Raw genomic sequence first — 16,866 nt, forward strand, 5'->3', positions numbered from 1 at the left:
TATGAATGGTTTAGCCTGCTACTAGTCTGCTGCCCCTGAGTGCGCCAATATTTATATGACCAGTGGCTGGTACAAGTCTGCTACTCTTGTGTGGCACACTGGCAAACAGGCAGCAGACTAGTACCAGGCTGTACATAACCTTTCATATTGATATTGGGGAATCGGGGCACACAATATACCCTAATATCAAAAAAGAATGGTTCAACCTGGTACTAGTCTGGCGGGTAAATATAGTGTTTACATAGCCATTATACATAGCCAATACAAGTCATAGTGTTGATTTCATGTACATCCTAGATGACTGTGCCTCCAGTGGCCAAACAACCCTTAGTTTGAAAGGCTTTTCATATTTTGGACATGCATTGCATATCTGATGGTTGTTTCTGAGATATTAAGCATATGAAAACCCAGAACATAAAAATCAATAAAATATAAAGTTTAGGACCAGCCAAAAATCCAGAGGCCTAACTCTGTAGAGACACTGTATTGTTATATAGAGCAATACATAGCATGAATTATCTTCCTCATTTGGAAGTTTTATACAATATTTGATATAGAAACATGGCGATCACTTACCCACTGGGTCCGGGTCTCTGTGCCTGGGTGAAGCGCCAGTCCGTGTTAGGTTGCCCCTGCTGAATAAAAACAGATAAGTGTATTTAACCCTTATTCGAATATATTAGATCATCTGAAAACAAGAATACATCTTTTTTTTGTATTATTCTTTTAATGTATAACTTCATTTCAGAGTATGATGTGAATAAATCATTAAAGGAGTCGTCCAACCAAATAAAAAGTAGTTTGAATGGGTTTGTAATTGATTCCACTTATTAATTTGCTTTCAGTAAGATAGCTGCCGGGTGTCCCACTAACGTCCTGCTGCAATTCTGGGTTGGTTTGGATACAGAAATAAAGCTTTTCTCCTTGACTTAGTTATTGCAATGAACCACACTGCTAGCCCCCCTCACGATTGTCACCAGTCATGTGACAATACACAGAAAAGGGGGCTTCTCCCTTTCTGTGTTGGGACCAATTCCCAGTGGGACGGGACATTGAGGCAGCTATTGCACTGAAAGTAGATTAATTTCAAAGCAGCAATTTATAATTTCTGAACAACCCCTTATCATTGTAACATGGTAGAAAAGTCTAATTTGTTATAGACATTTCACCAAATACATTTAACTTAATTTGTACAGTACTTAATTGTATAGTTCACAAATTGGTGTATTTTGCAGAGTTGTCTGCCTCACTGGCTGGATCCATCCAGACTTTACATCAGTCATTTTCCTTGCTAGTTGTACATATAAGTTAGTTTAGAATAGGGATGCTCAACCTGCGGCCCTCTAGCTGGTGTAAAACTAGAACTCCCACCATGCCCTGCTGTGGGCTGATAGCTGTAGGCTGTCCAGGCATGCTGGGAGTTGTAGTTTTGCAACAACTGGAGGGCAGCAGGTTGGGAATCCCTGCTTTAGAGCATCGATCTGCAACCTGTGGCTCCTCTTCATTTGCAACAGCCAGAGAGCTACAGTTTGAAGTAGGAGGCATCTTAAGGGTGACCATGCACATGTGAATTTGCACCTGATTGATGCAATGTCCCAGCACTTACAAACCATTGGTTGCTGTAGATGAAAACCCTGCCAGATATCTACAACATTCAGAATGACTTCCAATGCAAATGTGGCATGTGAAGTATATAAAGAAAAGCAAGGAACCATTTAGATGTCTTGAGATGAGGGTGAATAATAATATAACATGTGGATTGATGCTTGTTTAAAGAGCATTCACACGAGCTGATAGATGATATATGGGAGCTGAATGATCACTAGTATGATATTTCATCCCTCACACTTTATATTATGTATATCCTATGTTTATAGAGGGAGATGTGCTTCACCAGTGAGCAGTTGTATGCTCAAATACAAATCTGATCAAACAAGGTCCGACAAACAAGCTGCCCTGTTTTTATAAGAGCAATAATGGGGAACAAGGGCCCCAGCCGGAAGTTCCAAATGTATTACCACCAATATTACATAGTTTTACTGCTCTTGTATGACTGGTAACGTTACTGGTCATATGGCTAACAATTATAGAAATGTCCATGGCCACCAAGGAATGACACATGGTAATTAGGAATCACATGAATGGTTTTACAAGGGACTGTAGGCAAAGTTACTGAACTCAATGTGTCTTATTACACTGGAAAGTAAGCAGCTCTGCTACATCTGAATGATTTGCATAGGAACAAACCCCATCTTCTACTTGATAGTATGTTGATCTTAAGATATATAATGCCCACCATCACATAGTACTCACAATAATATTATATAAAGTAAAATCATATGATTATGAACAGTCGTCCTAATAAATATCATAGTCGAACAGAAACATTTACGAGCGCCTATAAAGGGAACTTCCGATCTTTGAGTTTTGGGTTGTTTCTCTGTAATTAGAATGCTTTACACAGAACTTTGTAGCTACATCTGTAGATTATTAACCACATACAATGGGACACATTTCCGGCCTCCACTTTACAGTAATGTATGAAATCTATTGCCCTTTAAGTAATAAATTAAAATATACTAACATAATCCTGGTAGGTTTATAATAATATAATACTATCAGTATGAAAGGCTAGTTCTATAGTCATTAATACTAATATATCACTTATATTCTCATCTCTATATAGAGAGTCTCATTTCCTTGTAAATAACATCAGGGAATATCAAATCCTGTTTATAACAGCAGCTTGAAATAATATTCAGACATAATCTACATTAATGTCCAAGTGAAAATGTTTTATTGAATTCTAACTCTAATGAAACGGACAATGTGACTGTCCCATGCTCTCAGCTGACTGTGATGGTGAAGCAGCGAGCCATCCGTTCCTCTCAGCTGCCGGCGCTCCCCAGCAGCACGGTGCGGTAACACATCGCACTGCTGGCTGTATAAGAGGAATGGAGGAATCAGTCTCGGCGCCGCCTACACAGCAAGTGCAATGTATTGCAGCATCCTGCCGCTGCTGGGGAACGCTGGCAGCCGAGCTGTGATCATCAGAGGAACTACCGTAGGTGAGTATTTACTGTTTGTTTTTTTTACTTTCTGTGAAGACGGCACATGTGTGCATCACTACTCTGAGGGGGCACATCTTGGCATAACTACTCTGAGGGGGCACATCTGGGCATAACTACTCTGAGGGGGCATATCTGGGCATAACTACTCTAAAGGGGTACATCTTGGTATATCTACTGTGAAGGGGCCACAAGTGGGGATAACTACTCTGAGGGGCCACATACTGGCATATCTACTGTGAGGGCACATTTGTGCATAACTGCTGTGGGGAAATATAACTGGGCATAGCAATGGTGAAGAGGACACATATCTGGCCATAACTACTGTGAGGGGCACAATGTGGGCATTACTACTGTGAAGGTGCACATATGGGCATGACTACTGTGAAGGTGCACATATGAGCATGACTACAGTGACAGAGGCACAGTGTGGGCATTACTACTGTGTGTTGGCACAAAGGGGAAATAATTACTATGTGGGGCATTAAGAGGACTAGGTGTGTATAGTTATGCTTTAGGTGGAGTTAGAGGGGTGGCCTAGCATGAAACACATTGCCACGGTGCGCTTATTGTCCTAAAGTGGAGAGGTATGGAGAAACTCATGTCACATTCACAGGAAGCTGAGTCCTTGTCCTCACACTGATATGTACAAGGAATATAATGGTTCTGAAAGATTACACAAACACGTTTCTTAAAAGCTGCAACTTCAGGGAAATACTGCCAAACAACTCCTCATAGCTCAGCTTCCTGTGAGTCATACACAGTGATGGGAATAGACTTTAGTCACTTCCATTTCCAAGTTTTGACTAGAATTCTGCTTTCAAAGTAGTTTAAAGATGACCATTTAAAATCCTGATGTGGATGACTATAGATAAATAGATAATAGAAATATAGATAGATATCAGATAGAGAGATAGATAATGGATAATTAGATGAAATGTATATAGATAGATAGATAGATAGACACATAGATGGATAGATAGATAGTTAATAGAAATATAGATATCAGATAGAGAGATATATACATAGATAATGGATAATTAGATGAAATGTAGATAGATAGATAGATAGATAGATAGATGGACAAATGGATGGATGGATGGATAGATGAATAAATAGATAATAGAAATATAGATATTAGATAGATAGATCCCCTTATTCCCTTCAGAAATGCGCCTATTTTGTTTTTACTAGTGCTGCCATCCTTCTGCTTTTCTAGATAGATAGATATAGGTGGGTGGTTGGATCATCACTGTACGTTGCTTAGATACAGACCTTACAAATACCGTGTGTTCCTGCTGTTTCCTTCCTGTGACCCAATGTGAACCTGATGATTGCACGCTTTTTTCCAGTGTACAGAAAACCAGATCATTAGGGGATTTCATTCCAGCAGTGAGATTACAACTGTCACATGCTGAACTATCATTTACAATGGATATTAGTTTCTGTGTGGGTTTATGCTAGGCATATGTGCATTAAGTGTTTTTTTATTACATTTTGTGACAGTCTTAAACCTAGACAGGTTTATATCGGAAACACAGGACATACATACTGCCAGCATCTCCCCCTCAGAAATCTCCCAATCAATCTAGTCATCAGCCAGAATGCTGGGAGTACCAGGAGGAAATTGAGCGTCATTTAGGATGTTATAAACGGTTGGTGATCTATACAATAGATGCGGCATATTTGCCCTTTGGGGTTGCAGGAAAGCTGGCTGACAACATAAGCGTGAGCTCTAATTGTAGCTATACTGACTGTTACTCAGCTTTCCTGTAAACAGATGTCGCAGAAACATTGGTGTCAAATTGTCAACACTTTTCATGGATTTTTTGGTGCTTATTATGGGGAAATGAAAAGAAATGCAATAAATTTCTAACATGAAAACACCATATCCTACCTCCTGCTATGCTTAGCCATAAATGCTATGAAAATGAAATTAATCATCTAAAGCAAGGACTCAAGGCTTAGTAAATCTCCGAATAGTATGGAGCCATTATAGGGCACCCAAAGCAGACTATGGGACCCAACGGAAAATTCATGTCTCTGATTTCATATCTGTGCAGGGTTTATAAAGGATGCCACATTAAGGAGGCTTTCACCCCTAAAAGCACTGCGACGCACTGAGTACCATATGTGGCTTTAGGCTGGTATCACACTAGTGCTCTGCATTGTAACATTGCAGGAAGCTTAAATGTCTGCGTCCGGCCTCATTAGCTATAATGGGGACTGGAGGAGATCCAGGCTTCCGATGGAGACATTCAAGCTTCCGGCAATGTCAGAATGCAGAGAGATCCGCCAATCGGATCCCTAGCGCTAGTGTGAAACTAACCTTAAAAAAATGGATACTTTTAATCATGATGCATGGTAACATTGCTGAAAGCGATAAATCACATGATACTTATTATTATGAAATAACAGCCATATCATATATTGATCTCTATACATGATCAGCAGTATCATTCCTTCACACTGAATGCTAGCAGCAGAGTGGATGATCTTGAAGGCTTGTAATCCAACCATACATATAGCATAAGAGGTTTAGAAGAGTTATCTGTGCTGTGAGTATTACCTAATGCTGCCTACACTTCATTGTTGGAGGGGGTGATCTAACCTGTTCTCAGAAGTGGGAAGCAACTGAACTATTAATCAGTCTGTTTGTTATTCTATTATTATGCAGGATCATAAGCTAAGATTGAGTAATAGTGCATTAGAGCCAGAACAGAGTGAGAGTCATAGCTATGCATTAGTAGCTCTATATTAATGGGACTGTCCTGAGATTGCCATGGTTTACAGTAGTCCTTTTCCCTAATGGAGCTTATAGTCTGCACACCCATGCACACACACACGCACACACACCCATGCACACAGGTCATGTTTACAGGAAGAGAATAAACCTCAGTATATCTCAGTGTGGAAGAAACCCACCTAACACAGGAAGAACATAAAAACGAAATGGTTGGATAGAAACCAAATACCCAGTACCGCAAGGTTTAGGCCACAAATCAGTGACTCACGCACAGCTATCTGCGTACTGCAGCACACAGATCCATCGATTTTAATGTATCCCATACATCCTTTTTTTTCCAATGAATATGGGTCAGTGGATAAAAATGGAAGCATGCACTACTGTGGTCAATATTGTTGACCAAACATGCCTATTGAAGTCTATGGGTCCATGAAAACCACTGATAGAACACAGTATGGCATCCATATTGTGTCAGTGGTTTTCATGGAGCATCATTATGAGATACTCTGGAAATCCCACTATCAGACAGTGCATGTACAATATAAATGACACGCGGCAGGCATAAAATGGACATATCATCCAACAAAGACGCTTGATTAACAGCTTTATGGATGAAAGATGGACTTGACATGGACATATGAATAAGCAAGCACTAGCGGTGGTAAACACTGAGCCACAACATAGCCTGTATAATGTCTACTTATTTTTACTATTATTTCTGAAATACATGACTTGATTTTTTTCACACTTTTCCTCATTTTTGTCAACCAGAAAGTTTCAAAATGGGCATGAAGACATGTCCAATTGTGTTCAATCGGATTCTGCTTTGCACCAAATACATACAGATGTAGTAAATCTAGATCTAAACTTAAGTGTTATCACATCTCACTATGATATCACAAAAGCCATTGAAAGTCATTGAAAAACTAAACTAACATTTTAAGAGTCAAGACAAGGATCAGTATATATATATATCACTATAATCATGGATGTCACTTGGCAGAGTGCAAAAAGTGCTGCACTCAGTGTGTTCTTAAATGCTAAATGATATTACATCATATTTCTGCATTTAAAAAAAGTTGCATTAGGAGTGGACATATACTAATGTATCACTTTATGCAACATAATGTAGAAAAAAATCTAAAATACACTTAATAAAAACAATTTCTACTATAAATACCACCACATTATAAGAATGTGCCAAGTTTAAGAGACATGAAACATTGCACCCTGGGAAAATTATGCAAACTAGTTTTCTCTAATATTTTTTATGTAAGATTGCATGGAACATTGATCCCAATAGCAAGGATCTGATCTGTCATTAGTGGGTGTTATAGGTAAGTAAATGGTTCCACCAGGGCTATAGGTCCTGGGGAAAAGGCGCCAAAGGGATGGAGAAGATGTTAGTGTAGATAAAAGAAGAAGTATAAAATATAATATATAATATAAAATAGCACCACAATCTAAGTGCCGTTCAGTAACTATTTAGGGAAGGCAGCACAAGTGTTATAGGGAGGTGAAAAAATATTTTTCAATCCCAATAGACAAATACCAGTGATGGGTGAACCTAGTCTGGTGGTTCCAAAGTAACCAAATGGATCCAACCGGACGTGATTCAAAAAACAGAAAACACTATAAGAGGCGCCTCTTATAGTGTTTTCAGTTTTTTTAATCACATCCGGTTGGATCCATTTGGTTACTTTGGAACCACCAGACTAGGTTCACCCATCACTGGTATAGGTAAGTAAATGCCAGGGTGAGTAAAACTATATAATAGGAGTAAAATCTACATATTAAGTGTAAAATGATGACAACAAAGTACTACTGTATATGAATCACCACTCAACCGAAACCACATGAAACGTAGACTGTTAAAACAGTGACATATGAGCCATTTCTCACCTGGGAAGGAGCTCTCATGTTACTAACATATGTAAGCTTGGTTGTGTTCAACATTTCTCCCATTGTAGGAAATGGAAAAGGCTTCAGTAGTGGGAGATTGATGTTTTCTGCTCCTTGTGAAAAATATGTTCTGTAGCACTGGCTTTCTGGGTTGGCTGGATCTGTTCTAACCTCCAAATACTTTAGCGTGCCATCCATATTGAAATGAAGTCCTGGTTGTTGTGTCCCATCATTACTGTCTGGATTGGACTGATTTAAAAACCAGCAAGGATACTGGCACACATGTATGTCTGTTTTAAAACATTTTACTACCAATAGCAATAAAGTAACAATAAATGCCAAGGTAATGGCCACCAATGAGATGACCAGGTACATCACTATGTCTGTGCTATTTCCAGAATACAGAAGAGATAGGAATGTTTTGGTGTTTTCGACATTGCTCACTAATGCTACAAGCAGTGTAACAGTTATTGATAGAGATGGGTTACCCCCATCACTGATAGACAATACAAGTTTCTGCTCAGATTCATCAGTTGACAAGAAATTCTTGACAGTTTTTATTTCTCCCGAAAATGAGGATATATTGAAAGGGAAACCATCAGGAGGATCCACAAAATGAAATGATAGCAGCGCATTGCGACCTGAATCTGAGTCCACTGCAGATACTTTAGTAACCAAATGACCCACTGGCACAGTCTTAGATATATTTAGACGGCTGGTGACCTCGCCATAAAAGTTTGGGTATAATACTTTTGGACGGTTATCATTCATATCCAAAATAAAGACCCATAAAGTGGCATTGGTAAAGCGTTTTGGTTCTCCATTATCTTCCACTTGTACAATGACTTCTAAAACATGTACCTGTTCATAGTCAAATGAACACATGGCATAAATAACTCCACTTATTGGGTTGACCGATATGAAAGATGAGACAGGCAAACCTCCAAGCTGGTATTCAGCTATAGAATAGGTAAATTTGGCATTATTCCCTTCATCTCGATCCAAAGCAGATAATGTAAAAAGCAAATGTCCAGGTTCATTGTTCTCATGAATAAATGTATTGAAATCTTGATTAAGAAACAGTGGTGGATTATCATTAACATCAGAAATGTTCACTGTAATTGTTACCTGAGATGACAGAGATGGAGACCCCATATCAGTGGCAGTCAAGACAACTTCATAAAGAGAAACATCTTCTCTATCAAGGGGGTTGCTTATAGTTAAAGCATAGTGATCCTTGAATGATTTTATTTGAAATGGTCCATCAGGTGACAGGGCTAGTTGTATTTCTCCATTTTTTCCTGAATCCATGTCAAGTACAGAAAAAAGTCCAATAGTTGTTCCTAAAATGGTATCTTCCGGAATCTCACCCAACAGTGATGTTAACATTATCTCTGGCATGTGATCATTGACATCTTCAATTACTATCTGAACAACGCAGCTTCCCTCCATTTGTGGTATTCCTTTGTCTTTTGCACGTACAGTTATCTCATAAAAGTTAGAACTTTCAAAATCTAAAGTCCCATTTGTTTTAATAATGCCTGTGTCTGGATCTAGAAAAAATAATTGTCTGACGGAGACGGGTGTGCGCCCATCCAAAAAGTATTCTATTTCAGCATTCAAACCCTCATCCAAGTCAGAGGCATTTATCTGAATTATTGGGGTGTTCACAGGTGAATTTTCTGTCACATTTATTTTGTAAAATGTCTGTTGAAACATAGGAGCATTGTCATTGAAATCTATAATAATGATCATTATTTGTGATGTCCCAGATTTTGGAGGATCTCCACCATCAAAGGCTGTGAGAATGAGGTGATAGTCTTCTCTTTCTTCTCTGTCTAGAGCCTTATTTATGACCAGCTCTGGAGAGAGAGCACTATCATTTGGGCTTCTTGTATAAAGTGAAAAGTAAATGTGTGGACTTAAACTATATTGTCTAACCCCATTGATGCCAGAATCTTGGTCTTGTGCTTCTTGTAAAGGTAACCTGGTACCTGGATATGCAAATATTTCTGTTATTTTTATTACCTGCTCTGTGCTTGAGAACATAGGAGAATTGTCATTTATATCTAAAATCTCAACTTCCACTCTATACAACTCCAAAGGCTTTTCAAGCACGACTTCTACTGTCAAAAAACATTGTAAGCTAGATCCACACACACTTTCTCTATCTATAGTTCGATTTACAAGAAATGCACCATTTTGTTGGTCCACAGCAAAATACTGACCACCTCCTGATGACATTAGCCGTATCCTACGTTCAGACATAATACTTTTTGGTAGTCCCAAGTCAGCTGTAATATTGCCAACTATTGTACCTACTTCTACTTCCTCCAACACTGAATAGTAAAGGTTCTCAGAAGATTCACCATTGTTACAAGAAAAAATTAGAATAATTACTTGCCATTTCCAAACTATTGTTGAGATTTGCAGGCCCATTATTTCAATGTCATCCCTTGTATACTTATGTGTCCTGCTGAAGCCACGTTTCAATGTACATGACCCCAGCCTGTATCTTAAATATGTACAGGATTTACACTGTAATGTCAGCTGTGCATTCTGTTCTGCAGAATAAGGACATGGAGATTACAAAAAGTATGGGGTGGAGAAAAGAATGACATAGCCTATGTAGGACTTTAATAGTTATTAGTACTCTCCCAAACATTGCAAAGCAGCAAAACTTTGATATCTAACTCACATATGTAGTAGAAAATGTAGGAAATGGTTTGGAAAGCATTAAAAAGTAGTTACATGTAATAAAGTATAAATTACTTTTGGAATATATACATAAAGCAGTGTACAACACCACTCACTACTACTCCATTATCCACCAGATAAAAAAATATAAATTTTTTTCGGCTTTGAGTTTTTGCCGAATAGCAGCTTGTAAATCTGACATCTTCCAAGGCATTGCTTAAAAACTATGTCAGTGTACTAAAGTTCATGTAAACAGTGGGGAATATGCTGCCCTCTGCTGGATCTACGCAATGCACACGGAATGTATAATCTAGAATTATGTTGCCTGAGGCTTTTTACCAGCATGTGCTCTAGATTCTGAATTACTATGACTACTTCTCAAATTGCCTGAATATCGAATAAAAACCATATCATTTCTACAATTTGACTTTTTAAAAATACAATAGAATATAGTTCTGTCCATCTATATATAAATATTGCACTGTATAAAGCGTGCCTAGAATTGTAAAAGCAGCAGCAACTTAAATTTCAAATTTACATTAACCTATACCAGATACAAAACCCAAGATAGGCCCTATCTCACCTGTACTGTATCCCTCCACTCAAACTGGGCAGAAATAGCATCATCACTTTCATTGACTAGCTGCTTTAACTGAGGAAAGTTCAAAGACTTCATCAAGTTCAGTGTGTCCCTATTAATGTCTGAAGAACCACTTGTCTTAGGGTATTGGCCTTGCTGACTCCCCGGCATCATAGCAACCTCCATGTACCTCAGTGTGCTTGTAGGGTTCAGCTGTAAGGTTTTGTGGGTGTGCCCCATGTAGTGATTCATTTCAGAATTTGCCATTTGATGCTTGTTCCTAAGACATTTTGTGAGCAAAATAATTAATGTCACAAATGACACTACACTAATGGCAACTAGAGAGATAATAAGATACATAGTTACATTGGGGTTTTGTTTGGTCTCAGAAAGTACATCTGTAGAATAATGACTTTTTTTAGATGAGTGATCCTCTAGAGAAATTAGTAAGGTAGCAGTAGAAGACAATGAGGGTGCTCCATTATCTTTTACTACAATACAGAGGTTTTGTACTGGTGAATCTGTCTCCTGGAAGCTTCGAGCCAGTCGGACTTCACCAGTGTGTGGAGCAACTTTAAATAATGAGAGATCTGTTGCTTTAGCAATGTTATAGGTGAGCCATGCGTTGTATCCAGAATCAGCATCAATCGCTACAACTTTAGTTATCAAAGAGCCAGCCTGAAGGGACCTTGAAATAGGCTGCTGTGCTGGAACATGACGTGAATTTCCAGGGTAAAGTATAGATGGACGATTATCATTTTCATCCACAATGTGCAGATAGACTGTACTGTTAGATGATAGCTTTGGAATCCCAGAATCCTCTGCTCTAATTGTGAACTGAAGAACCTGAGCTTGTTCATAATCAAATGATTGCTGAGCATAAATGTTCCCATTCTGGGCGTCCATGTAAATAAAAGACATGGCCGGGGATCCATTGATGAAACTGTTAACGATGGAGTAAGTAATGTGTGCATTTTCTCCAAAATCCTTGTCAGATGCTGAGACAGTACAAAGTAACCCTCCTGGCTTATTGTTTTCTTTAATTTCAACATTGACAACCAATCTTTCAAAACTTGGGGGGTTATCATTGATATCTGTGACAGTTACATTTATGGCTGTTTGTGTTTTCAGTTGGGGGTCTCCCAAATCTGTCGCCTGCAGTACAATTGTATATTGACTTGCCTGTTCTCTGTCCAGGAATCCATCTGTTATTAAGGAATAATGGTTTTGGGTAGATGTGATAGTAAATGGAAGATCTGGAGAAATTTGCAAGTGTACTTCCCCATTTTTGCCACTATCTTGGTCAATAACTCTTAAAAGTCCCACAGTGGTTCCTGGAGGTGTATCCTCTGGAATGGATGATACCAAAGAAGAGATAAGAATTTCAGGATCATTATCATTGACATCTTCAATATCTACTTGAATTACACAATGTCCTTCCATTTCTGGTATCCCATGATCCAAAGCCTTAACAGATATTTCATAAGAATGATGTTTTTCAAAATCCAATTGTTTCTTAAGTCGTATTTCTCCTGTTTTACCGCCCAAGCTAAAAACATTAGTTATGTCCTCTGATGATATGTCCTCAAAGGTATAACTAATCTCACCATTTGGGCCTTCATCCTTATCTGTTGCGTTTAGTCTTATTACAAGAGTATTTAACTGTGCATTTTCTTTTAAACTGATTTTATAGAATGCATTATCAAAAACTGGGGCATTGTCATTAATGTCTATTACATTTATTGTAATTAAACTTGTTCCAGATCTAAGTGGACTTCCGCTATCAAAGGCAGTCAGAACCAATGTGTGCTCTTCTCGTTCTTCCCTATCTAGAGCTTTTTCTAGAATAAGGACAGGGGAGGGTTTTTCATTTTTCCGGGCCTGTACATTTAAAGAAAAATATTTGCTCTCACTTAACTTGTAGGAGCTCACGGAGTTGATACCCAAATCAGGATCCTGGGCCCTTTCTAGAGGAAATCTAGTACCAACTGCAGCCAACTCTGTAATTTTAATAGTACGTTCTGCATTCTGAAAAACAGGTGAGTTATCATTTGTATCCAGAATCTCGATTTCTAAGTGATAAAGTTCCAGGGGCTTTTCAAGAACAATTTCCACAGGCAGAATACAGTTTATATTTGTACCACATATTTTTTCTCTGTCTATCCTACTCCTTACTACAATTGCTCCAGTCTCTAGATTGAGAGCAAAGTATTGCTGGCTTTGTTCAGACCCCAGCCTCAGAGCTCGTTCAGGAATCCCTGCTGTGTTTAATCCCAGATCCTTAGCAACGTTGCCTACTAAAGTCCCAGGCTCTGATTCTTCAAGTAAAGAATATCTTAGCTGTGCAGAAGCTAGTTTCAAGATACTGACAAAAAATAAACCCATTACTTGCCAGTGCCAGGTACTGTAGACTCCTTTCTGCTCCATTGGCATATTTTTTTCAAGATGAAAAGCGATGAAGTGACAAAATATAATGAACACGACGTGCGAGAGAGGAGAGCAGCTCTGTCTTTTCCAATGTGCTTTGCAGATCTGCTTTCCTGTAGTGCAGTCACTAGTGTGCTGCTTGCAGACATTGAATTGTCAACAATAGAGTTTCATGAGGAGAAATGATGTTGCCATCTAGTGGTGAAATCCTAAATAGCAAGTGAATAACAACATACAAAGCTCCTGAGGATGCTTTTCACATAGCAACAAAGGTACTAATCTCTCTCAAAACCTCAACAGAGCTTCCTTGGTCTTTGTTAAATTATCAGATTACAAAATTAATCAGGATGGACCTTAAGCCATAAACAAAGAGTTGACCTACTGCCGAATGCTGCAAAGTGTTAAATATACAGTACATGTCCTATAATAAAAGAAAATGATCTATGAAATGGAATACACCTATTTATATGATCATGAAACATATAGCACACATACAGCAACCCAAACATAGTATGACACAGTTAGTAAACAACCCACGTCACTATAGAAGAAAACAACAAGGAAGTGGAATTGATGAACATTATTTTATATCTGTAAATGAACAGAGCTTATGTAACCAGCATAAATGCAATAAATGCTCTTAATATCAATTATTTTTCATATTATTTTTAAATCACTTTCTAATACAATAAACGGACAAGTAGTCAATTTACAAAATGCAACTTGTATATAGGTGCATGTGGTTTATACATGCCCTGATATCCGCTAAGAATAAGGGCTCATGCACACGACCATAGCCTGTTTTGCGGTCTGGAGATTGTGGATCTGAAAAACATGGATAGTTGCCTGTTCCTCATTTTGCAGAATGAAACATCCTGCCTTCTATAGGACGGTCCTATCCTTGTCTGTAAAATGGACAAGAATAGTACATGTTCTATTTTTTGGCGGATGTAACAGAACAAACATACGTGTGTGCTGTCCGCATCTTTTACGTCCCCATTAAAGTGAATGGTTCCGCATCCGACCTGCGCAAAATGCGGATCGGATACGGGGAAAAATGCATTTGTGTGCATGATCCTGATTGGAAATAGCACCGTGGACAACAGGGTTAGTTTTTCTGACCACTAATCGTTCAATATACTTTCCTCTGCCTGCAGCGTATATTTAGTTATGTCCATGAATGACCTATGTATGTAGGTCCTATTCCCCTATTCAGCCATTCAGAAGGTCTACATTCTAATTTGACTGAATTTATAAAAGCATCATCATTGAATGATATATATCAATGTCATTGCACCTGGAATTGCACTAGATATATGAAGTGAATATGCCTTTCTGCGCCAACTATATGAAGTAAATGCACCACAATCCACTTTTATTTATAGCATGCTAGACACAAGTAGGGTGAGTTATCAAAGCTATTACACCACTATTGTAGTGTATAAAAGTCACACATTATGGCGCACAGCATATTTGTGACTTTTTAACGCTCAGCTAAAATGGCTAAAAAAGGGGATTGGGCTTAGTGGGAGGAAGTGGGGCTTGACATATATTTAACTTTCTGGTGTGCAGCATGGCAGACGGACACCAAATTAATTAAGAGGCACCCACGTCTTAGTAAATTAGGTGCATCTCACTCCGACGCACAAAGGAATCAAGTTTGGCGTTTGGAAACGTTAGTCTTGATAAATCTCCCCCAATGTATTTTTAGATAACTTTGGCACCAAACTTTAGTCTAGTCCTATTTTGCGCCCTGTTTTGTTGCAGCCTTAGTTTTTAGTCTTAGCTCCTGTGGTTAAAAATGGTGTCATATTCTGGTACATTGTGTCACAGACACAGATTTTTGTGGGGCATTGTGTCACATCTTCCCTTAAACACTTTCTAAAAGAACATCCCAGATTTAGACACATTTTACAATCAAAACTATTAATTTGACACAAACTAAAAATGAAGCAGACATATTATTCTAGCATAAAATAACCCTATCTTAATATATGTAGTACATATACTCTGCATACAAGTCAAGCAAGGTTCTGCTGGTGTGGTAGTGACTAGACCAGTGTGAAACATAATTATTGGATTTCCCAAAATATTTGAAATTGTTAAAGGGGTTTTCTGACACTAATGGTTCCTGCACCCTGTTCGAAACATGTACAATGAAGGTACATTTACTTGAATTTGGAATGCTGTTGCAAAGCAATGCCTGGTTTTGGCTATAGGTTAGGTGATTGCTGATTGAGTGCTTACTTCCTTTTGTGATGATATTCTGCACATTGTGGTCCTGTCCTTTAAATCCACTCCTCCAATGTACAGGACATTATCAGTGGCATGATGTATTATGGAATTCTTGTAGCAAGCCTGTCTGCACTTGCTAAGTTATTCCATTGAACAGAACTGCTTATGTGCAACCCATGAAATCTGTTGCATGCCAGGAAATCTAGTTTGAGCATATTGCTGAATCTACAAAACTTCAACAACAGTGCTGTTAGTTCACAAAGGAACAAAGAATAAGGTAATAAATGCAAACTGGGAGAGGCTACTTTCACATAAACATTTTTGCTGTATGGTTTTAAGATCCGGCAGGGGATATCAAAACCACAGCAAAACGCTTCCATTCGAATAATGCAACCAGTTGCATCCATTCTGAACAGATCTGGTTGTATTATATTGAAAATGAAGAAACTTGATCAGGCATTAAAACCATTGTAAGTCAATAGGCGCTGGATCCGTGCCTGAAAAAAAATTTATCTGGTACCACTGACTTACATGGTTTTCGGTGCCAGATACGGCACATTCAGTTTCCAACGCCGCACACAAAAATGCTGCTTGCAGCAATTTTGTGCCCGACATGGGAATATAACAAACCAGGACGGAATGCATTCTGATGCACTTCCTTCTGGTTTGCTCAGTTTTGTCCCTATTGAAAATGACTGGGGACAAAACCGAAGTGTTTTGCTGCAGTTTTGAGTGCCTGTGCCAGATCTCAAAACTGTAAAGTACAATGCGATGTGTGATAGTAGCTAAAAAAAACTGAATGCAGCAAATTTTTAACACAATCCACCATTTTTTACTTTAAAATCCTTAAATATCCAATGAGAATACAAGAAAAGATTAACCACACGGTTGTGACCATAGTCTGCTTTGCTTCCAAATGTAAAATCTAAAAAAAATTAACGGTTTGTTTATTTTTTATTGAACTTGATTGTAGGCCGACTCTTGAGAGAGATGCTGGACCAGTTAGTATTCTGGACCATGTGCTCCTGGATTAGTAAAGCTTGAAGATAGTATGTCCTTAACTGCAGGATGCAAATATGGTGAGAACTAATGGAACCACACCAAGTACCAGGTTCAGCCTGGCAATTAGTGCCAATACACATGCTGTCACCAACTACACTGTGTACTGGCATCTACCATGTGTGAAAAAGTGCAAAAGAAACCTTTCTGAA

The 16,866-nt window shown here is 38.5% G+C and overlaps 2 protein-coding genes across 20 annotated transcripts in view; both read right to left on the reverse strand.

Moving 5' to 3' along the window:
* LOC122928299 (protocadherin gamma-A4-like) overlaps positions 1-16,866 on the reverse strand; it is a 299,736-nt gene that overhangs the window by 12,958 nt on the left and 269,912 nt on the right. For 16 of the 19 annotated variants that reach the window (XM_044281009.1, XM_044281007.1, XM_044281013.1 and 13 more), the window contains exon 2: positions 577-635. In XM_044281009.1, coding sequence (XP_044136944.1) covers positions 577-635 — 59 coding nt within the window. Of the gene's footprint in view, positions 1-576; positions 636-7,716; positions 10,936-13,381; positions 13,498-16,866 lie in introns of those variants that run through there. The other 3 variants (XM_044281026.1, XM_044281008.1, XM_044281019.1) reach the window with 3 other exon arrangements.
* On the reverse strand, positions 10,988-13,378 carry LOC122928300 (protocadherin gamma-C5-like). Its single transcript, XM_044281028.1, has one exon. It carries the CDS (start codon positions 13,376-13,378, stop codon positions 10,988-10,990), a length of 2,391 nt encoding a protein of 796 aa, XP_044136963.1.

This window comes from Bufo gargarizans, chromosome 2, assembly GCF_014858855.1.
Source record: "Bufo gargarizans isolate SCDJY-AF-19 chromosome 2, ASM1485885v1, whole genome shotgun sequence".
NCBI lineage: Eukaryota > Metazoa > Chordata > Amphibia > Anura > Bufonidae > Bufo > Bufo gargarizans.